This window comes from Bos mutus, chromosome 4 (genome assembly GCF_027580195.1).
Source record: "Bos mutus isolate GX-2022 chromosome 4, NWIPB_WYAK_1.1, whole genome shotgun sequence".
NCBI lineage: Eukaryota > Metazoa > Chordata > Mammalia > Artiodactyla > Bovidae > Bos > Bos mutus.
This window is the reverse complement of record NC_091620.1, coordinates 36,692,036-36,714,836: the sequence shown is the minus strand read 5'-3', so window position 1 is coordinate 36,714,836 and position 22,801 is coordinate 36,692,036. Positions and strand designations below refer to the sequence as shown.

Genomic DNA, 22,801 nt, shown 5'->3' with positions numbered 1-22,801 from the left:
TTGCTTTGAGGAAGGCAGGATGGGATGTGACACTGGGTGAGTTCTTTAACCTTCTTTGGCTTCAGTTTCCTCATCTGCAAAGTGAGAGTGTTAATTTTACCTCCTAATAACACACTGAAAGCCTGTGTACTCACACTCTCGACCTAGTGCACAGTGCATGTGATTGTTACAGACGTTAGGAATCCTGCTGTCGGGAGTTTTCTCATGACCAAGTTCTTTGTTAAAACAAAGAGTGGTTGTTTGTCATGCCCACTTCACGGGAGCTTGTTGCTTCTCATGAGGCATGGAAGACCTAAGAGATGTGGCCTCCACAACCCAGGGGAAGGTCTGGTAGGTGACATGCTGACCATCTATGCAGCCTTTGGAAAGATGGGTTAACAACTCATCTGGGCTGCTCCCTGAAAATTCTGACACTCCCATATTGATCACAAATCATAATCTTGTTATGACTGTGATAGAAACAGAGATTAGTTTTTTAATGAATAAGGCTCTTGTTAGCTCTGTTAACTTCTTTTGAAACCTTTCAGGATGTGAATTGGGCAAAATCAGCCTCCACACACCATTTTTCAATGCTGTTTTGAGTAATTACATCTTCTCATATTTCTTAAATATAAAGACACTGTTTCAACAGCATGTTTTAAAGGCTTACCTCATTTTGTAAATTTCTGATTAGAGGTGTAACATTTAAAATTCATCATGAAAAGAAGACTTTTTAAGGGAATGATAGAAGCTTGCATAAATGGCTTTTCAGAACACTGTGTTACGATTCTCTGTGTGGCAAATGCCACGATCTTGACCTTTATTCCTAAGGAAACAGCTGATATCCTACCTTGGTCCTTGTGGCTTCCAGAATTTTGGGAATCTTCAGTTGCTGACCCAAATATGAGCTCTTTTGAAGCTGAAGCACCTGACACCGCATGTTCAGAGGGTCTGCTCAGATAGAATATAAGCCTTTTTGTATAATGGATTTAAATTTTTGGGCTGCATAAAATTCTTGAATAAGGATCTATAACAGTTAGAACTGGATTTTAAAGGGTGAAAAAGAAAAAGAAGCAAATCAACCATTAAAAAGTGGTTTCATCAAGACAGAAACTTCTCTCCCATAATGGACATTGAAGGTTGGCAGCCCATGTGTGGTGGGGGAACCCACGACCATCAGGGGCCCATCTTTGCATCCCTGATGTCATCTCTGCTTTCAAGTGACTGTCTGGCTCTGGCTATCAGCACTCATTTCTGTCTTCCAGTAACAGGAAGGAAGAAGCGTGGAGGACAAACCTCCCTTTAAGGATGTTGCCTTCAAGTCCCTCCTGTTGGCAGAATTAGTCTCATGGCTACAGTAGCTTGCAGTGGAGACTGATAAATGTGGTCTGTGTCCTAGGAGGCCATGTGCCTGGCAGAAACTGGAGGTTGTGTTACTAAGGAGAAAGAAAGGGTAGATGGTGTCAGGAGACCCCAAATGTAGTGATGGGAAGAATATGGAGTGATGTTCTTACACACTTGCTATGTTCTTGGGATTCTGTGAGGCACTTTATGTTGTCAGTTCCCTTGATTGGGTAAGCTGAAACTCATTCTAAAGTCACAAAGCTGGGATATGAACCCTGTGCTGGTGAGGCAGCCTGGTGTCAGAGACAGATCGTGGCTTCACATTCAAGCGTTGAACCCAGACTCTGTCATTTACCAGCTACATGACCTAGGCCAGGTTGTATATCATCTCTGGGCTTCAGCATTCTCTTCTACATAAAGATAACAGGAAGACTTTTCCTCATAAGAATATTGAATGGCATTGAAACATGTATAATATCGTATATGAAACAAGTCGCCAGTCCAGGTTCGATGCATGATACTGGAGGCTTGGGGCTGGTGCACTGGGAACGACCCAGAGGGATGGTACAGGGAGGGAGGAGGGAGGAGGGAGGAGGGTTCAGGATGGGAAACACGTGTATACCTGTGGTGGATTCATGTTGATATATGGCAAAACCAATACAATATTGTAAAGTTTAAAAATAAAATAATAATAAAAAAGAATATTGTGAGAATTAAATCACACACACACACACACAGACAAGTAAAGTGTTTAACCAGCTGCCTTGATGTCCATGGGTTGCAGAGTCGGACACGACTGAGCAACTAATACTTTCACTTTTGGGCTTCTTTGGTGGCTCAGATGGTAAAGAATCTGCCTGAAATGTAGGAGACCCAGGTTAGATCCGTGGGTTGGAAAGATCCCCTGGAGAAGGGCCTGGCAACCCACTCCAGTATTCTTGGCTGGGGCATTCCATGGGCAGAAGGAACCTGGCAGGCTTTAGTGCCTGCAGTCACAAAGAGTCGGATGTATCTGAGCAACTATGACTTGACAGAGTGACAGTAGTAGTCATAACAGTCATAATATCTGATAGTCACTGTGTTTATCATAACTGGTACTCCATGCATGGGAGGGCCCTTTCCAGTGTAACTATAAGTTTTCTGCTGTCTGTGTGGAAGCTTCAGCAATGGTTTGTTGTTTGTATGGAGTGGCTTCTAATTTCATGGACTGCTTCAGAAGCAAGCTGTTTTACTGGATTTCTTCAGACTCTTAGCCCCAAAATCCATTTATAAGGATTTATAAGGGGCCTTCTGATGGAGAGGGAAATGGAAACCCACTCCAGTATTCTTGCCTGGAAAATCCCTTGGACAGAAAGGCCTGGCAGGCTACAGTCCATGGGGTTGCCAAGAGTCGGACACAACTTAGCGACTAAACCACCAACACCAGGAGCCTTTTGAAGTTTCTGTTGAATACATTCTTTATTAATTCAGAAGCAGAAATGCATTTTTAAATGAGCTGAGCCCTTAGGTAACCTATATATTCAGTATTGTAAATTTAGAAATGGTAGCCAAATTAAAGTATTTTTAAATAATCCACATTCCTTCTACCATTTACTATCCAAGGAACTAGTACTTATCTGATTTTATAGTTTCAGGCTTTTTAGAAGTTGGTGAAAGGTATCCAGTTAAAATAATTCTGCATTCATCTCTTTATTTCCTTTTTTCTTTCAGAAATGTGATGTGCTGTGGGAAGACTTCCATCAGAAGTTAGTGGATGGGTCCTTGCTGACACTGGACACCTATCTGGGCCAATTTCCCGACATAAAGGTATTTTATTCTGTGTCTACAAAGGGAAGAATTTAATGGTTGCATGTACTTATTAAAAATGGGCAAGAGATAAGTGGATAAGAGATAAGTTAAAAGTCCTCAGGCTTACATCAAAGACAGAAACTTTGTGCCTATTTAAGTGTGGGATTTTTATTCTGTTCCTATCAGTATAAAATGAAATATAGTTACAGAAATAAGATTTTCCCCTTTAATGAACTGCTTCATCTTTTATTTCTCTATAGAATTCTTTTTAATCCTATATATATATATATATATATACACACACCTGATCATAAATCAGAGCTACTAAATAATTTCAGTCTATGTTCAAACCTTTTTATTATATGGGACTTGACAAGAATTTCCATTAGGATAAACAAGGTCACGAGGAAAGGAGAAACTTCATGGCAAATGTGAAAGCAAAATCTGATCTTTGTTCTGTATTTTGTATATGTTCATAGCACACCTGCACGTTCTTAAGATGTAAGCATTTCAAATACATTTGCATCTGGATCTAAATATATCCTGTCTGAAACATTTGTCTTATTTAACAGTTGGATTCATTGAAAGGGAAATACACAAATGAAGGATTGAGTATCACAGTTTCAGAATTGACTCTCAAGGTAAAGATGGTTTTTAAGCCATCAGGCTTGTAGATAGCAAATGGTAGCTTTGATAGATCAACCCTCCAGTTGTTTTCCCAGCTGAAAGAGGACTTCAAGGTAAGACAGCCACATGCTGCCTTTCCTGTAGATCAAGGAGCCGTAAACCACCATCCATGGGTATTTGCAGTATATTAGTAGGTGACCTTTGATGTAAAGTTCCATTTTAACCTGGTCTTTTTTTTTTTTTTTTTTTTAGAAGCTTACAACAATACCCATTTATTAGCTCACAGTCTGTAGAACAGAATTCCAGGCATGGTTGCCTAACCTTTATAGACATTGCCAAACACCAGGAAAATACCTGCAGTAGTGTGAACTGGCTTTGGCCATGAAACATAGTGAAACTTCTTGGCCGAAATCAATGATGTTCATTTCCTTGGCCCTGCACAGAATGCCTAATGCTAGTTGGCTAATACTTCAGTGTGTTTTGGGGAAGCCAGAGGCACCAGACAAGAACCTAAGTGAGTCAGACTAGATACATTAGCCTTGTTGGCAAAATATCCTGGAGAACAAATCTAGATATCAGTTCTCAGTGATGTTATTATCATAGGCAGCAGAACAATTTATTCAGTCATTATATAACTACATCCTAATGAAAAGATTTTAAGTCAGTTTTTAAAATTTTCTGAGAATTAAAAAGTTTTTTAATAAATTTTAAAATTCTGTACACAGAGAGTGCATTTTGAGACATCTTCAGATACTTTGATAGGCATTGACATTTTGTATTGGAATTTGCAGCGTTTATGAAGCAAAGATTCTCAGAATTATCATCACACTTTAGAATATTGTTTATTGGATGGTAATTAATCTTCATGAAAATCAATTTCCAATAAGTCAGAAGGAGGTAAAAGAAAAGTTTGTCTTCCTATTGGAAAATTTCAAAGAACTTCACAACTTGTCTAAATTATTCAGATAATATTTGATAGTATGACTTTAATAAGCAAATGAAAATTGTGATTGCCTACAGAAGAACACATTTGAAAAGTTGTTGGGTTTCTTTCAGGATCAAAACTTAATGCCATCAAAAGAAGTGTGAAGCATTTATTATTTGTTATTTGCTATGGTACTTCCCAGCAAGTTATTTGGAAATTAGCCATTCTCTTTAGGAGTGGTGTAAAATTACAGAAGACAAATAGACACAGAACTACTTATGTTGAAACATAGATTAAAATAAACTCCTGATGGATTATTTTGGTTTATGTTTTCAGTTTGTTGAAACACTCAGTGGGATTTTTACTTTTCCTGGGGTCCATGTGGTGGAGGGGCAAGCATAAAAATGATCCTCCACTTACTGAAACATCTTTATAAGAGAGATCTGGAATCATTTTTCCAGCTGCATGCCCTGAAGATAAATGAAATATATTTCATGGTTTTACCTGCATCATGAAAAGAACCTACATAATCTCTCTCTCTGTTTTTGTGAAGTCATGTTTAGACTATTAGAGCATACACATAGGGTTTCAACCAAGATAGAGGATTGCAAAAGCATTTCATATGATGAACAGTGAAGGGAACAGCAGTGTTTATCTTGGAAAAGAGAAAATTTGGAGTTGGAGAGTAGGTGGGACAGCTGCTTCTAGTGATTGAAAGACTTATCTTTTATGAAAATACACGGAAGTATGTATTTACCCAGTGGCTGGAAGTTAGAAGTGGATATAGACTCCATCGTTTCATAAAGTGAGTGTTGAGTTTTTATATAATGAATGGGTTATTGATGAAAAGGGGCTTATGATTAAAAATACAGTGGAGAATTTTCAAAGCTTGGGACACAGTTAACCTCCTTGACTCTTGTTAATATCAACAAGCTGTGTGTAACCTCAGGCAGATTTCCAAATATTTACTGCAACCCATCAGCAAAGACTATGAAGTACCAGTTATGAGGGGATGATGTTTGACTTTTCCAACTGTGATTGGCAGGGCACCTGGTGTTACAGTTTTTTATACAGCACTGACATCTAACATCAGTGTTGTAATAAGAGCCAGCTTGTCACTAACCCAGGCAGGCTTACAGCTGTGAGCTGTTACTGTAAAATGCAGTTTAGAGTTTATCTTGGCAGCCACGCCTGAGCCACTAAGCATATATCTAGAGCGGGGGGCCAAAATGAATGCCAAATTGGGAGTATTGTTGAAATTTTAAAAATTTCAGTAAATTATTTTCTTTGCTGCAGAAGGTCAATTCATAGTGGGAAATCTGAAGTACTTTTAAATAAACCACTTAGTTCAACTATTTATTGGGACTTCCCTGGTGGTTTAGTGGTTAAGACTTCACTTTCCAATGCAGGGGTACAGGTTCAATCCCTGGTCAGGGAGCTACGATCCCCACATGCCTTGTCACCAGAACAAAACAAAAAATAGGAGGAATATTGTAACATGTTCAATAAAGATTTAAAAAAAATGGTCAGCATAAAAAGCAATCTTTTTAAAAAGACAAAAACCATTTACTATTAAGCTAGTAAATTTATTTAATAAAACTTACTATTGGATGGTTAAATTAGAATTGTATCATTTTCTTTGTAAAAGCTGTGGTGTATTAACTCTACCCTTACTTAGGAGATGAGGTTTTCCAAATATCAAATAGGTAAGGAAATAAGATTGGCTCTTCAAACACAAAAATATGTGCATCAAAATGAGTGATGGCCTTCAAAATAATAACTTCTACCACAGTAAGCTGAACTCTGTAATTGACTTGTCAGTTACACAAGAAAATGACTCACATTATTTACTTCACTTCTTGTTTGTGAACAAAAAATAAGATGATCCAGTGTACCTTCCCAGGCTTGGAAGTAATTGAATTTTAACGCTTTTCAAAAATCAAATTTGTCTTCAAAGAATCCAGGTTTGCTTCTTGGAAGATATTAAAGGAAACTCCTCACTCCCACCCCACCCAAGTCCACAAACAGAGTTTTGTAAGAGTTTCCATAGCGTCACACAAGGCCACTGCCTCAAGGGTCAATGCTTCCTGGGAGGTAACAGATATTTGCTAAAAATAATGAGCTTTGTCACCTTATCAGACACTTCTCTCTGCTCTGCCTGGACTAATTCATGGCATATTTTAAGTGAATGTGGTATATCAGCCAAATTTTTCGGTAACACCAGTTGGAAGTGGTCTGTGCAGAGTCAAGTGAAAGGGATTGAAAGTATCTAAATGAGAGTAACTGCCTCACGGTGCCTGTCACCTCTCCTTCAGGGAGCGTGGAGGGGGAGCACAGCAGGACAGACAGTATCTGGACGACAGAGTCTGTCACAGAAACCTGGGCACTGCTAGAATAGTACTAACCCAGAGTTAGGAGCAGGGAATGAGTGAGGCAAGTGAGGGCACAAAGGTTCAAAATATAAGGAGATGGGACTGCTCTGGTGGTCCAGTGGTTAAGAACCCACCTTTCAATGCCAGAGATGCAGGTTCAATTCCTGTTCTGGGAACTAAGATCCCACATAGCACGAGGCAACTAAGTCCGCACTTTGCAAACTGCACAGCCCACACGCTCCCACATGCCACAGTGAAAATCCTGCATGCCACAGCTAAGACCGGACGCAGCCATAAATAAAGAAATAAGTATTAAGAAAAACTCATTTTAAAGTCAAAAATTAAAAAAAAACACAAAATCTTATGTGCCTGTTTTTTGTTTTCTTTTTAAATTATTTCTGATACTCATTTCTTTGACAGCTCCACTTGGTATTGCAGTTCTTATGTGGCAGTGAGTTCCCCCAAATGTTGTTTGTCTTAAAAAAAAATCTTTATTTCATCTTTACTTTTGGGAGGTATTTTCACTTGGAATAGAATTCTAAGATCTCTGTTGATTTTTATTTTTCAGTGCTTAAAAGATACCACTCCATTGTATTCTAGCTTGCACAGTTTCTAAAAATTAGTCTTCTGTAATTCTTACCTTTGTATTTGCTGTTTTTCTTTATTCTTGATTTTTAGCAGTTTGGCTATGATATAGCTGGCTGTGTCTTGTTTGGTATCTTTCTCTTTTGGGATTCTGAGTTTCTTGGAACTGAATTTTGATGGCTCCCTTATTTCATAAAGTTGTCAGCCATTATTTCTTCAAATGTTTCTTCTGACTCTTGTTCTCATCTCTTTCTGAGAAGTCCAATTTACACTATGTTAGACTATTTGATATTGTATTAGAGGCCTTTTGTGGTTGATTCTGTTTTGTTTTTTTTTCTCCTTGTGGTTTAAAGAGAATAATTTCTCTTGAATTAGCTTCAACTGTACAGTTTATTTCCTCAACTCTTTTATGTCTAGTGAACAGATGTATCCTCTCTGATACATAAATTTTTTTTTGTCTTTAGCATTTCCATTTGATTTCATTTGACGGTTTCCATGTATCTGCTGAAATTACCTGTTTATGTATTTTGTCTAATTTTCCAACTAGATACTTTAACATATTAGTCATAGTTATTTTAAAATTACTGATTGATACTTCCAACGTTTGGGTCATGTTTGGGTTTGTTTCTGTTGATTGCTTTGTGCTTTCTCATGGGCCTTTTTTGTTTTTGTTTTTTTTTTTATGTATGTGTTTCAAAATCTTTGATTGAATGCCAGACTCCATGTATGGAAGAATGAAGACTGAAATAATATGTATGCCTGGAAGTGGGCATTCTTTGTTGGCAAGCTGTTAATGTAAGAGCTAATTGCAGCTTGAGCTGGATTTGAGTTTCATTGTTGCTATTGTTACTTTCAGTGCACCATCGCTTTCAGATTCCTCCAGAACAGAGCTGCTAATGCCTTGAGCGTATAGACTAACATCTATAATATTTTCAGACTCTTGAGGTCAAGTCCAGTTTTTGCATCTTTGACCCACATTGGGTGGGTCCTTGCATGCCAGAGAGTTTTTATTAGTGTTCCTGTTCCCCATCAGATTTCAGGAGTCCTTGTGTGCCTGTATTGCAGAGGGGCTTTAAACCCATACATTTATCCTTCCTCCAGTGGTAAGCAGCAATTTCTTGTTATTCAGTGGTGGACTTGGAGTGGGGCAGGGCTGCTTATGTTATCCTTTTCTGGTCTGTCTTAGGCAGAGCCAGTTTCACATTTGTGATTGGTCTAAGCAGGAGTTTGCTGCCCCTGCCCAGGTGGGATCAAACCTCTTCTTGTTATAGAAGTCAGATCTTAGGTCCAAGAAGTTTTTATTTTTAAAATATTTCTTTCTTTATTTATTTGGCTGTGCAGGATCCCAGCTGTGGCACGTGGAATCTTCAATCTTTGTTGTGGCATGCAAACTCCTAGTAGTGGCATGTGGGATCCAGGGATTGAACGCAAGTCCCTGGCATTGGGAATCCCAAGTTTTAGTCAATAAACCACCAAGGAAGTCCCCAAAGAATGTTTTATGTTCCTCCCCTATGGGTTGAGATTTTTTTTTCCTCCCACCCTTCTGTTTATTGCAATTATTTTTTAATATATCCTATGGACTCGGGGAATCAATAGTATGGGAAAGACTAGAGATCTCTTCAGGAAAATTAGAGATACCAAGGGAATATTTCATGCAAAGATGGGCTCAATAAAGGACAGAAATGGTAGGGACCTAACAGAAGCAGAAGATATCAAGAAGAGGTGGCAAGAATATACATAAGAACTGTATAAAAAGATCTTTATGACCCAGATAATAATGATGGTGTGCTCACTCACCTAGAGCCAGACATCCTGGAATGTGAAGTCAAGTGGGCCTTAGGAAGCATCACTACGAACAAAGCTAGTAGAGGTGATGGAATTCCAGTTGAGCTATTCCAAATCCTGAAAGACGATGCTGTAAAAGTGCTGCACTCAATATGCCAGCAAATTTGGAAAACTCAGCAGTGGCCACAGGACTGGAAAAGGTCAATTTTCATTCCAATCCCAAAGAAAGGCAATGCCATAGAATGCTCAAACTACTGCACAATTGCACTCATCTCACACGCTAGTAAAGTAATGCTTGAAATTCTCCAAGCCAGGCTTCAGCAATACGTGAACTGTGAAGTTCGAGATGTTCAAGCTGGTTTTAGAAAAGGCAGAGGAACCAGAGATCAAATTGCAAACATCTGCTGGATCATCAAAAAAGCAAGAGTTCCAGAAAAACATCTATTTCTGCTTTATTGACTATGCCAAAGCCTTTGACTATGTGTATCACAGTGAACTGGAAAATTCTGGAAAAGATGGGAATACCAGACCACCTGACCTGCCTCTTGAGAAACCTATATGCAGATCAGGAAGCAACAGTTAGAACTGGACATGAAACAACAGACTGGTTCCAAATAGGAAAAGGAGTACGGCAAGGCTGTATATTGTCACCCTGCTTATTTAACTTCTATGCAGAGTACATCATGAGAAACGCTGGGCTGGAAGAAGCACAAGCTGGAATCAAGATTGCCCGAAGAAACATCAATAACCTCAGATATGCAAATAACATCACCCTTATGGAAAAAAGTGAAGAACTAAAGAGCCCCTTGATGAAAGTGAAAGTGGAGAGTGAAAAAGTTGGCTTAAAGCTCAACATTCAGAAAACTAAGATCATGGCATCTGGTCCCATCACTTCATGGGAAATAGATGGGGAAACAGTGGAAACAGTGGCTGACTTTATTTTTCGGGGCTCCAAAAACACTGAAGTTGGTGATTGCAGCTGTGAAATTAAAAGACGTTTACTCCTTGGAAGGAAAGTTATGACCAACTTAGATAGCATATTCAAAAGCAGAGACATTACTTTGCCAACAAAAGTCCGTCTAGTCAAGGCTATGGTTTTTCCAGTGGTCATGTATGGAGGTGAGAGTTGGACTATAAAGAAGGCTGAGTGCCGAAGAATTGATGCTTTTGAACTGTGGTGTTAGAGAAGACTCTTGAGAGTCCCTTGGACTGCAAGGAGATCCAATCAGTCCATCCTAAAGGAGATCAGTCCTGGGTGTTCATTGGAAGGACTAATGTTGAAGCTGAACCTCCAATACTTTGGCCACCTTATGTGAAGAGCTGACTCATTTCAAAAGACCCCGATTATGGGAAAGATTGAGGGTGGGAGGAAAAGGGGATGACAGAGGATGAGATGGTTGGATGGCATCACCGACTTGATGGACATGGGTTTGGGTGGACTCCGGGAGTTGGTGATGGACAGGGAGGCCTGGCATGCTGCGGTCCATGGGGTCACAAAGAGTCGGACACGACTGAGCGATTGAACTGAACTGAACTGATGGACCTGGGGGATTCCTGTCCCTTCCCAGGGTTAGTTTGGTTTTGCTTCTGCTTCTTCCCCAGAATGGAGCATCTCTGCCTGGTGTCTCTGGACATGAAGATCTGTTGTTTCCTCGTCAAGTGACATAAAGCTTTTGCTTTGTAAATAGAAAAATAACCTAGGAAATAGGCAGGGCTTTGTGTCTACCCCTTGGCAGTCAGAGATCACCTCATTCTCACCTGCACTGCAAGGGGGTGTCTTGTTCCCCAAACTCTGGTAGAATCCATTGGAAGCCCTAGGAAAGAGCTTGCTCATAATTGCAAGTTACCCTCATGTCTTTTTATTTTTGGCTGTGCCGGTCTTAGTTGCAGTACACAGAATCTTTGGTTGCAGCATTTGAACTCTTAACTGCAGCCTGTGAAATTCTTAATTGCAGCATGTGGGGTCTAGTTCCCTGACCAAAGATTGAACCTGGGCCCCCTGCATTAGCAGCATGGAGTCTTAGCCACTGGGAAGTCCCTCCCCTGTGTCTTGGACACCCAGCTATTATTCCAAACTGACACCTTAGCCCCCAGTGGATCTTTAACAGTTTGTTAAAATTTTAGCTGATCTCTTGTCCACTTCCTAAAGGAAATCTGTCCTGAATATTCATTGGAAGGACTGATGCTAAAGCTGAAATGCCAATACTTTGGCCACCCGATGCGAAGAACTGACTCATTTGAAAAGACCCTGATGGTGGGAAAGATTGCAGGCAGGAGGAGAAGGGGATGACAGAGGATGAAGTGGTTGGATGGCATCACAGACTCAATGGACATTAGTTTGAGTCAACTCCAGGATGGACAGGGAGGCCTGTCATGCTGCAGTCCATGGGGTTGCAAAGAGTTGGACATGACTGCGTGACTGAACTGAACTGAACTTGTCCGCTTGTATTGGGTTGGCAACAGCTTTTACCCACCAAAGGTGAAATGGTTTTTGTGTCTCATCTCTCCCTACAGGGACTTATCCCTCTTTGGGATTCAGATGGCTTTATTGGCTTGTGAGTTTATGTCTCTGATACAGTCAAGACAATTTATGTTTTTGTAGACTATCCAGATACTTTTTCTTGTTAGTGTGGGAGTAATATTCTTTGCAGCTCTCTATAGCCTAACTAGAAGTGAAAGTCTCTAGGAATCAATATATTCCTAAAGCTCCTCAGATATTTCTAACAAACAAAAGGGTTGTCAAACACTTCTAGGAAAAAAGGGTTTCTTAGGATTTATATCACTGCTGTTAGTGTGAGTGCTATTAGAATTATAAAAGCAGATCCTAATACAGTCTTTGACTGTCTTTAAAATGGAACATTTAAAGGTTTAGAATAAAGACTAATAGAGAGTATAGGTTGATGTGCTTTCCTCCACCAATTCTGGAATTTCTCTGGTCTTTGACTGCAAATTCTGCCTTCAGATCTTAATGGTTGTCCTAATTATTATCAGAAGGGAGGTATTTACCTAATGGTAGTCACACAAATCTCTAGTGATAAGGAATCTGCCTGCCAATGCAGAAGATGCAAGAGACTCGGTTTCTATCCCTGGTTGAGGAAGATGCCCTGGAGTAGGAAATGGCAACCCACTCCAGTATTCTTGCTTGGAAAATTCCATGGACAGAGGAGCCTGGCAGACTACAGTCCATGATGTCACAAAGAAATGGACATGACTGAATGTGCACACACACACACGCACACGTATTCGCACAAAGGATTGAAGACAGTAGTTTGATTTCTAGCAGTCATTTGTCTACTGAAATTCTGGTTCACTTCGATCTCCAGCTACTCTGGACAAGGAAAGTGTTTTGGCAGTCAAGAAGAGAATCTGTGACCGTGTCTCTCTCTTAGTGCTTATGCTTCCCTGTTGGCAGAATCGTATCGCCAAGCGCAGCCGGAAGCTGGTGGACTACGACAGTGCCCGCCATCATCTGGAAGCTTTGCAGAGTTCCAAGAGGAAGGATGAGAGTCGCATCTCTAAGGTAGGGGCCAATTCCACTGTTGTCACCAGTCTCTGTACTCTATGACCTGTAGCAACTTTGCTTTTGAAATGAAATCTCTCTTTTCTCATGGAGATTGGAATCAGGACGGAATTTAAAAATTGAAATATGGGTCTTGTGGGATGCTGTCTATAATTTTGTAAGTTACACTAAGGGTTTTCAGGTCCTTGGTAGAATTCACTTGGGTGGCACTGACTCACACATTTTCATCATAATAAATGTTTACCCCTAGCAGTACTGCCTGATCATATAAAGTAGTGTGTCCTTACACTCTTTATGTGTGTCACGTGTGTGCATGTGTGTGCATGCTAAGTCGCTCAGTCGTGTCCAACTTTTTGAAACAATTTTTGAGACACTGTAGCCCGCCATGCTCCTCTGTCCATGGGATTCTCCAGGCAAGAATGCTGGAGTGGGTTACCACTTCCTCCTCCAAGGGATCTTCCCGACCCAGGGATCATACCCACGTCTCTATGTCTCCTGCATTGGCAGGTGGGTTCTTGACCACTAGCGTCACCTGGGAAACCTGCTGTGGTCCATACTTGACGACAGAATGAAGATTCAACTAGGAAATGAAGTGTGAAATCCTCAGACGTAACTTGTGCTTGAGAGTACAGATGTGTGCTACAATTGCTTGACATTCATTTTCTTTTAAAGAACCCATTGCCAGAGATTTCTCCATATATGTCAGTCACTGACAGCTCATTGGAAACACATACAAACTTCTCTCTAGGCTTCCAGTCTTGTCTCCCCCATTTTCCCACACACAGCTTCCTGGATCACCTTTCTACTGAACGTACCCAGGTAGAATTTCCCCAGTGCTTAAGTCCTTTAATGGCTCCCATTGCCAGTCAAAAAGTTCTAAATTCCTTAGCATGGCCTATGCAAGCTTCACAGCTGGTTTCTGGCTCACCTCTCCATCTTGTCAGCTTTCAAGTCTTCTTTCCCCTGCTTTCCTTCCTCCACACAAACATCCTAATCTGGAGCTTCTGTGACCTACACACCGGCTCCTAAGCAGTCACTGTAAGAGCTGAGTTTCACATCAGGCCCCTGAGAAGCAAGGCACTGTGTTCAACACTTTATTTACATCCACTTTCCTTAATACTCACAACACCTGTGAGGTGGACATTGCTGTGTTCATTTATGGATCTTAGGTGCAGAAAGGTGGTAAAGAAAGTCCACATGGTTAGTGAGTGAGAATCCCAACCCGGGCAACTCCTCCTGTATGTGTTGTCCACCATTCCCCACCATTTCATTAGCAAACAGTTGCTCACTCTTCAAGATTCAGTATCAAGTTAAAATATCACCTTTTCCATGGAGTCTTCTCTAATTCTTGCACTTTCTTTCTTAATGGCATGCTCCATAATAGCTTATAAGCCCTCTCTTGTAGTGTAGTTACTTAGACTTCCCACTAGACAGGGAATTTCTTGGGAAGCATCCTGACCCAGTATCCCTAGCAGAGTATGTAACAGTGTATGTGACAGGCACTTCACGCAATTTTGAAGAATGAATGAATCTGCCAGAGACTGCAAGAGCAACCATTGTAATCCATCACATTTTCCTTTTTCAATAAGACTTAACATTTCACTTTTATTGAAAATGATCATGTGGATTTTAACCAGATTTCTCTCCTTTCCAAAATGTTCCAGGATGCCATAAAGCTATTTCTATTTTATATTAAATGTTGTTGTGTCTAGAAGTGTGGTATGCCTGTGATGTTTTCAGTGTAAACATGTTATGTGTTATTTCTAGGCAGAAGAGGAATTTCAGAAAGCACAGAAAGTATTTGAAGAGTTTAACGTTGACTTACAAGAAGAGTTACCATCATTGTGGTCAAGGTAAAGATGGTTCTGTATATGTTATAAGTTCAGGAATAGTGAATATTACTTGTCTTATTTCCTGTGATGAGTTAGCACTCACTGTCCAGTAGAAGTGTTCAATAATCTGTAATTTACAATATGGTAGCTTCTAACCACATGTGGTTGACCTTGAACACTTGGAATATGTTTAGTATGACCTGGGAACTGAATTTTAAATATATGTTATTTTGTTTTAATTCGTTTAAATTTAAATAACCCAATTTGGTTAGCTACCACATTGGACAGCACTGTTTTAGACTTTTATTTCAAGTAGAGATACAAATCTCATTTAGAGGCATTAGGAGAACTATCCTTAACCTTGAAATTTAAAGGATAAATTTTTAACCCTTGGAAGAACATTTTATTTCAAGGGGTCATCTAGTCTCTGTCTTTTGTGTGAAACCTCTACTGTCAGCTCTCACCTGTTAATCTGAGCTTCATTCTTATTTTATAAATGAAATATTCTTTTTTATGGGTACTCTGCATTTCTCATTCCACTAACTTCAGTTTTCCCATTTAGTGGTAGAACCAAGAAGTTGTTGGGTGAAGTGGGGCCTTATGTCTCAGTTTTCATCAGCACACCCATGCTACCACCCTGAATAAACAGGATTGTGCTTGTCATGCAACACTGCTTTAAGTACAATTCCAAATCTTGGTTAGGATGTGGAGGTCAGGGAATCCTCCTACACTATTGGTGAGATTGTAAATTGATGCAGCCGCTATGGAAAACAGTATGGAGATCCCTCAAAAAGTTAAAAATAGACTTACTATATGATCCAGCAGTCCCACTCCTGGGAATATACCTGGACAGAACTATAATTCAAAAAGATACATGCACCCCTATGTTCATAGCTGCACTATTCACAATAGCTAAGACATGGAAACAACCTGAATGTCCATCAACAGAGGAATGGGTAAAGATATGGTATATGTATACAATGGAATACTACTCAGCCATAAAAGAACAAAATAATGCAAAATTGCAGCAACATAGGTATACCTAGAGATTATCATACTAAGTGAAGTAAGTGAGAAAGACAAATACCATATGATATCACTTAAATGTAGAATCTAAAATATGGCAAAAATGAACATATGTGTAAAACAGACTCATAGACAGAACATGCTTCTTCCATTGAAAGAGGCTCAGGGGGAAGCAGTGACCAGCTCACTGGGGCTAGGGGAGAGTGTCCTGGCCTGCATTCTGGGACTGCAGTAGGCTCAGCTGTTAAGCCTTTCCATGGTTTCCAAGAACAAAGAAACCTCTTAATGAAGAAATTAAGTTGGTCTTAACAGCTAACCAGAAGGGCCCTGAGGATGCCTCAGACAAGTACTTTGGGGAAATGGTAATGTCTCAGAGTCCCTTGTTGATGAAGAGCTTGTGAAATGAATCCTCATTTTATAGCTGATATTATCAGAGTACCTGACAGCAGATAATATCACAATTCAGAGCCTGGTACTCTTTGTGGGTGTATATTTTACTGCTGACAACACCAGTTTTTTGTAAGTCGAGGTTATAGTCAGAATGTGTTCTTCCAGTAGAATGAGCGCCAGATTTGTTCATTCACTAGTTTGTTAATCTGCTTATCCGTTCGCTCATTCATTCATGGAATATTTACTGCATCGCCTGTTCTGTGCCAACTGCTATTAGGTGCTGAGTCTGTTCTTGTGAACTAGCCAAAGGCAGTTCCTGCTTTGATAGAATCTCTGATTTCATAAATAAGAATCAGTATATGATAAGTGGCATCAAAACTACTGAACATGTTTTTTTTTAAATTAAATACATCCTTGTTGATTTGATTTCTGAGTTCTCAAAGGAAATAAAATCGTAGAAAATCATAGATGTTTGTCTAGTCATTCTAAATAAGGTGTTTCTTACTAGTACTGTGCCAATTATTTTCCTAAATAATCATTGGAATAAACAAGCTGTGTATCAGGAAGCAATTTAAAGATAGAAGAATGGGGATTCTTGTTTTTGCTAAATGTATTCAAGGTTCAGTGCTTTTAATAGAAATTTCTGTATGAATAATAAGAATAAAACAAGCTCTAAGAAATAAACAAGCAAATTCAAATGGGCAATAGATAAAGGAACAAAAGAGGATTAACTCAGCTTTCATTAATGGACGATAATTTAAAAGCAGGTGAGATGCTAGCTCTTTCCCAGCATATTTACAAAAGTTTTGTGTCAAGGGCCTAGAAGGTGCCTGCATAGGGAAGTGGGTCAGCAGCGCCCGTCAAAGCTGCTTTTCTCTGTACCTTTCACCCAGCGTTTACAGTCAAGAAGCTTATTCTGAGGAAACAGTAAGCTGGACACAGAGTTAATTTCATAGATCTTCATTAGGGTTTTGTTTAGTATAGTGAAAAATCGGTGCAAATAAAACAATAACCACCAATCAGTTTCAGCTGGGCGTCCACCATGGCTCAGCAGGTAAAGAATCCGCTTGCAATACAGGAAACACAGGAGATGCAGGATCAGTCCCTGAGTCGGGAAGATCCCCTGGAAGAGGAAATGGCAACCCGCTCCAGTATTTGCCCTAAAAAATCCCATGGATAGAGGATCCTGGTGGGCTGTAGTCCACACGGTTGCAAAGAGTCAGACATGACTGAATGACTAATCACAACTTCAGCTACCTCCCCCTTCCCCATCTGCACCCACCTATTTAAATCTGATCCTTCTTCATGGCAGCCTGTTTGTCCTCTCAAGCAGATGTTTGCAGCTGGCCCATCCTACCCTCTTCTCTTAGTTCCTTCAGCTGTTTCTGTCCAAAGCTGCTGAGTTTTGGTATTTAGTCTTGTGTGGCCGTTTGTATTAATGTGAACATTCACATGCTGTTTTGAAATCTGCTTCTTTCTCTCAGCAGTATGAATGAAGCATATGTTCATTATAAACTTCTCTATCTCAAAACCTTTACAAAGTACATATCTAAAACACAAATTCTTGGGGCAGTGATTCTAGAATCACTGGTTCTGAACCAGCAGCATCAGTATCACATAGAACTTGTTAGAAGTTCATCACAGACCTGAGGTTCCCTAGTGACTCAGATGGTAGAGTTTGCCTGCAGTGCAGGAGACCTGGGTTTGATCGCTGGGTTGGGAAGATCCCCTGGAAAAGGGAATGACAACCCACTCCAGTATTCTTGCCTGAAGAATTCCAATGACAGAGGAGCCTGGCGGCTACAGTGCATGGGGTCACACAGAGTCGAACACAACTGAGCAACACACACACACACACACACACACACACACACACACACCCCTCAGACCTATTAGATTGGAAATAAATCTGTAAGTGATCTTGATGCACATAAAAGTGTGAGAAATGTTTCTTTGGGTATTAACCAGATATCAGGAAAGACTGTGTTCTATACCAAAAGATGGTATCCATTCATTAACGGATCAGGAAAGGTTGGACCTACTTTGGGTTAAGTATTTTTATTTAATCTAGTGTTACTCAAAATTATGTAAAGAAAATCTGTTTTTTAATATATGTAATAGCCATTAAAAACACAGTTTTGCTGATTGGGCTTTCTCTTCTTTCCTCTTTGTATTTCCACATGGTAGACGAGTTGGATTTTATGTCAATACTTTCAAAAATGTCTCCAGCCTAGAAGCCAAGTTTCATAAGGAAATCGCAGTGGTGAGTAATGATGATTATTTTTCCATATGGAATATAAAGTAAATGAACATTTATTCTGGAAGCAAATGCAATGGCACACATTAGGCAAAGAATTTACTCTCTTTCATGTTTCTTTTAATAGTGTGTTTTGACTCTCAGTGATATTTCTACATTGTTTTGTAGTGACCACATGTTTCTATAAATCTGGTTCAATTTGTACTTTCATGAACCCCTACCTACTTGTTACAATCATACAATATTTTTTATTTTTTCAGGCAGTTTTTAAAGTTGGATTTTCAAGTCTTTAGGCTGAGGAAAAATTGGTCTCCAAATAGATAGTCAGCATTTGTGTCATTGAGTAATATTTTCTTAGTTCAACAGGGTGGTTGTATCACTTTATCTCTAATAGAATGAATGTAAATAATAAGTGTGTGTTTTCTCCTCTATATTCTAGTTTACATATATGTTAATTTGTGTTTGTGGCCTTACAGTTTTGACATGCATTTAAATTGGACCCAATTCAGACATTAAATTATTCTGAGACCATCCATGCTATCATAAGTTTCTTGATGTTTCAATAAACAATTCCTTCCTGGGGGCAGTAGCCTGAATTTGCAGCAGAATGACTTAAAATTAACAGACAAGTGACATCTGTCTTCCTAGCTTTGCCACAAACTGTATGAAGTGATGACAAAACTGGGCGACCAGCATGCTGACAAGGCCTTCACCATTCAAGGAGCTCCCAGGTAGGCCATGTTCATGAAAGCCAAGTTCATCTGTGTATACCTTTAAGGCCAAAATTGTTGCAATTTCTACAGCCTATACCAGCATCTTTTACTCATCCTACAAAGATCTAAAATCAAGGAATTTTTCCATCCAGAGGCTGATACCAGAACTTAGTTCTGTGCTTTTACATTGACTCTTAGCCTTCAGATATATCCTCATGGACTTTTGTCACTACAGAGTGCTATCTACCTCTTTTTGCTTTCCAGCTATAATGTCAACTTCTTGCATACAAATTCTAGTTGTGCACTTGTTACTTTATTTGGAGAGGAAGAGAATTCCCTAAACCTACAACAGTTAGTCTTGTTATTTATTGGGTTGGCCAAAAAGCTCGTTCAGGTTTTTCTATTACCATATTATGGATTTTTCTATAACATCATATATTACGAACTTTTTGGCCAACCCAATATATTGGTGTTGATACCTTTAATGAATCCTTTTTGGGAGAGGCAAAAGGAAGTAAGTGAGACCTCACCATCATCTTCCCCCCTAACTTGACCTCGCAAACACTTCATTGTTTGGGTTTTGTTGAACGTTGGTTTGTTTTTATTTTGAGTGTGCCTGTCAGATGTACCAAAGGCTCAGTGATCTGTAGATGAATAGTCTACAGTGCCAGGGTTTGGATTCACAGCATCTTACTCTTATGATTTGGGAATCCCTTTTATCCATCCTTCTCAGGCGTTATGTACTCAGGCTAGTGAGGCTTGGGTTGGAATTCAGAGGACTCAAATTTCAGTTTTCTGACTCTGCAGTTAATTTGCTCTGCCTTCCTGGAGGAAGTTCAATAACCTTTCTGGATAAAGGGCTCATTTAAAAAATCAATAGAAATAAAAATATGCTATTGAACTAAACAACTTGTAAGGAAATAACACAGTCCTGACAGTCTATGATTTTCGATCCATCGATGGATACCCGCATACCCATGCATTTATAAAAACACAGTGCTCTTACACAGGCACTGCCACCTCCATGTATTAGTGTTTGGAACCTCCTGGAGACAGGTAATTTTCTCATTTGATGCTATTTGGTCTAGATATACATGTAGTCCCTACCCTGGCTGCTATACTAAGTGAGCATTAAGTATATTGTCTTAGAACATGGCCTAAAAGAAGACAGGAAAGGGACAGAACTATTGTGTCCAAACTGAACGAAATGTAATAAGAATATCACAATGACATTTGGGTGATTTAGGAAGGAAGTACATGGGGAAAGGTGGCTCCCTTATACAGAGATGAAGGGACAATGGATGCATGTATATGTAAGGCTGAGCTGCATCGCAGTTCACCTGAAACTACCACAGCGTTATCTGCTGTGAAAGTGAAAGTCGCTCAGTTGTGTCTGACTCTTTGTGACTCCATGAACCATTCAGTCCATGGAATTCTCCAGGCCAGAATACTGGAGTGGGAACCTTTCCCTTCTCCAGGGGATCTTCCCAAACCAGGGAACGAACCCAGGTCTCCCGCATTGCAGGCAGATTTTTTACCAACTGAGCCACAAGGGAAGCCCATTATCTGCTATACCCCAATACAAAATAAAAAGTTTAAGGTTTTGAGGGGGGAAAAAGGTATTTGGAAATTTCGTTGCTGCTGAATCAGATACAATGAAGAGAAAATGGGGCCACGACTGCTTAACAAATGTTCTTCATTTTTTTCAACATTCCTCTGCAGAACGAGGTGGTGAGTGAGCTCAGAGGGGCCTCCATTAGGCATAGATTGGTGGCCGTGCTTCCCAGGGGAGACCATGATTGGCAAGGTTCCAATCATGTGTGTGTCCGTGTCCTGTCCACGGGACCCATTCCCTTGGCCTGTTGAATCTGTAGACCCTCCTGCTGTGTACGTGCTCATTTATTTGGGGGTACAGACTTGTTCTTTCAATCTGTAGAGTTTAGAAATTCTTAGAGAGTAGGATGTGTCCCCAGTGGTGGATTAACCATTGCATTTGGGCTGATCACGAGCATCTGGCCTGGGGCCAGGAGCATGATGGGCTGTCAGTAAACATTACACACTCTCATCCGTCACATAATTCGTTTGCACATGTCTGAATTGAGTTATTGTGCTGTAAGGTGTAGAAAGCGAGACAATGAATTAATTTCTAAATATTATCAGAAAGCACGCCTACCAAATCTTAATGAACATTGTCCTGGGGATGCCTTTTAATAGCCAATTTATCACTTGGTGGGGCAGGGTAGGTTTTGCTATAGATTATGCCATAGCAAGTTTCTCTTATAAATCAAAAGTGAAATTAGTTCAATTAATTCAGCTTATGTTTGGAAGATTCTTGCAGAGCTATTTGGCTCAGTGGAAAGAATAGGAGTTCAAATTAGTAAGGCCTGAATTTGGATCCACGAAATTTTCCAGTGACATTAGGGATTTTTTATCCTCTCTGTGCCCCACTTTACTTAAGTGTAAAGTGGAGACAATAATGCACTGGGTCTTGTGATCGGTGGAGGTAACATAGGAATGGGATCTTGCAGACAGGGACAATGAATGGCACCAGTTATTGCATCACCGTTACTAATAACCAGGATGAACAGGAAGAGGGAATAGATAACCAATAGTGCCTGTCATGCCTGAGAGTTCTGTGAGAAGGAAGGCCCCTGAGAAATAAGGACCACTCTGTAGAGAGCGCCTTGCTTACCCTCTGTGTTCATTCAGCGACTCGGGTCCTCTCCGTATTGCAAAGACGCCTTCGCCACCTGAGGAGGCTTCACCCATCCCGAGCCCGACCGCAAGTCCCAATCACACGTTGGCACCTGCATCTCCTGCACCAGTCCGACCTCGGTCACCCTCACAGGTAGGAAGACATCACGTGTATGAGGTGGACCGGAAGAACCCAGGCTGAGCTGACCCCACCTGGGATAAGCCCATGGGGCGCAGTCATTGACAAGAGTTTTCAGTGTGAGCCTTGGCCATTGGGATCATCACTAAGGAATAAACTTCCCTTTTTTTACTCAGACTTTTATGTTTCCTCACATACCCTCTGCTTCAGTGGGTTGAGACATCTCTTTCCATGATCTCAACTTCCTGAGGCTCGCATGATCTCGTCTTCTCAGCATCTTGCACTTTTAAGGCTCTGTTGAATCCTGCCTTCTCCACGTGGCCTCCCTCCTGTTAGTCTTTAGGTAACACCTGGAGCAAGAACGGCCATGATGTTTATGTCAGTTCACTTTTTGTTTTTTGTATCACCCGTGGCATATTGTGCACGCACTCAGCAAAAATGATGGAACAAGTGATTGAAAGAAACAGAAAGGGCCAAGCAAAGGCAAATGTAGAGAAAAACAGCCACCCTCATTATCCCTTCTTTTGGAGAAAATGAAATTCCAATGGGGAAACTTAAACTGTCTAATCCAGCTCAAGCTTTCTTGTGTATGGTTGAAACTAAAGATTGTTTCGAAAAAATGTGAATAATGGATAGAGCTCTAAAGTGCGTATTTGTTGTTTATTCGCGAAGTCATGTCTGATTCTTGTGCGACCCCATGGACTGTAGCCAGCCAGCCTCCACTCTCCGTGGGATTTCCCAGACGAGAATACTAGAATGGGTTGCCATTCCCTTCTCTGGGGGATCTTCCTGACCCAGGGATCAAACCTGAGTCTCCTGCACTGG

General features: G+C 40.3%; 1 protein-coding gene across 1 annotated transcript in view; it reads left to right on the top strand.

Annotated features, from left to right (window-relative positions):
• Nucleotides 1-22,801, top strand: part of AMPH (amphiphysin) — a 216,549-nt gene that overhangs the window by 128,064 nt on the left and 65,684 nt on the right. Inside the window, exons 5-10 of the mRNA XM_070369336.1 lie at nt 3,034-3,129; nt 12,818-12,925; nt 14,693-14,778; nt 18,361-18,436; nt 19,079-19,161; nt 21,853-21,991. Coding sequence (XP_070225437.1) covers nt 3,034-3,129; nt 12,818-12,925; nt 14,693-14,778; nt 18,361-18,436; nt 19,079-19,161; nt 21,853-21,991 — 588 coding nt within the window. The remainder of the gene's footprint in view (nt 1-3,033; nt 3,130-12,817; nt 12,926-14,692; nt 14,779-18,360; nt 18,437-19,078; nt 19,162-21,852; nt 21,992-22,801) is intronic.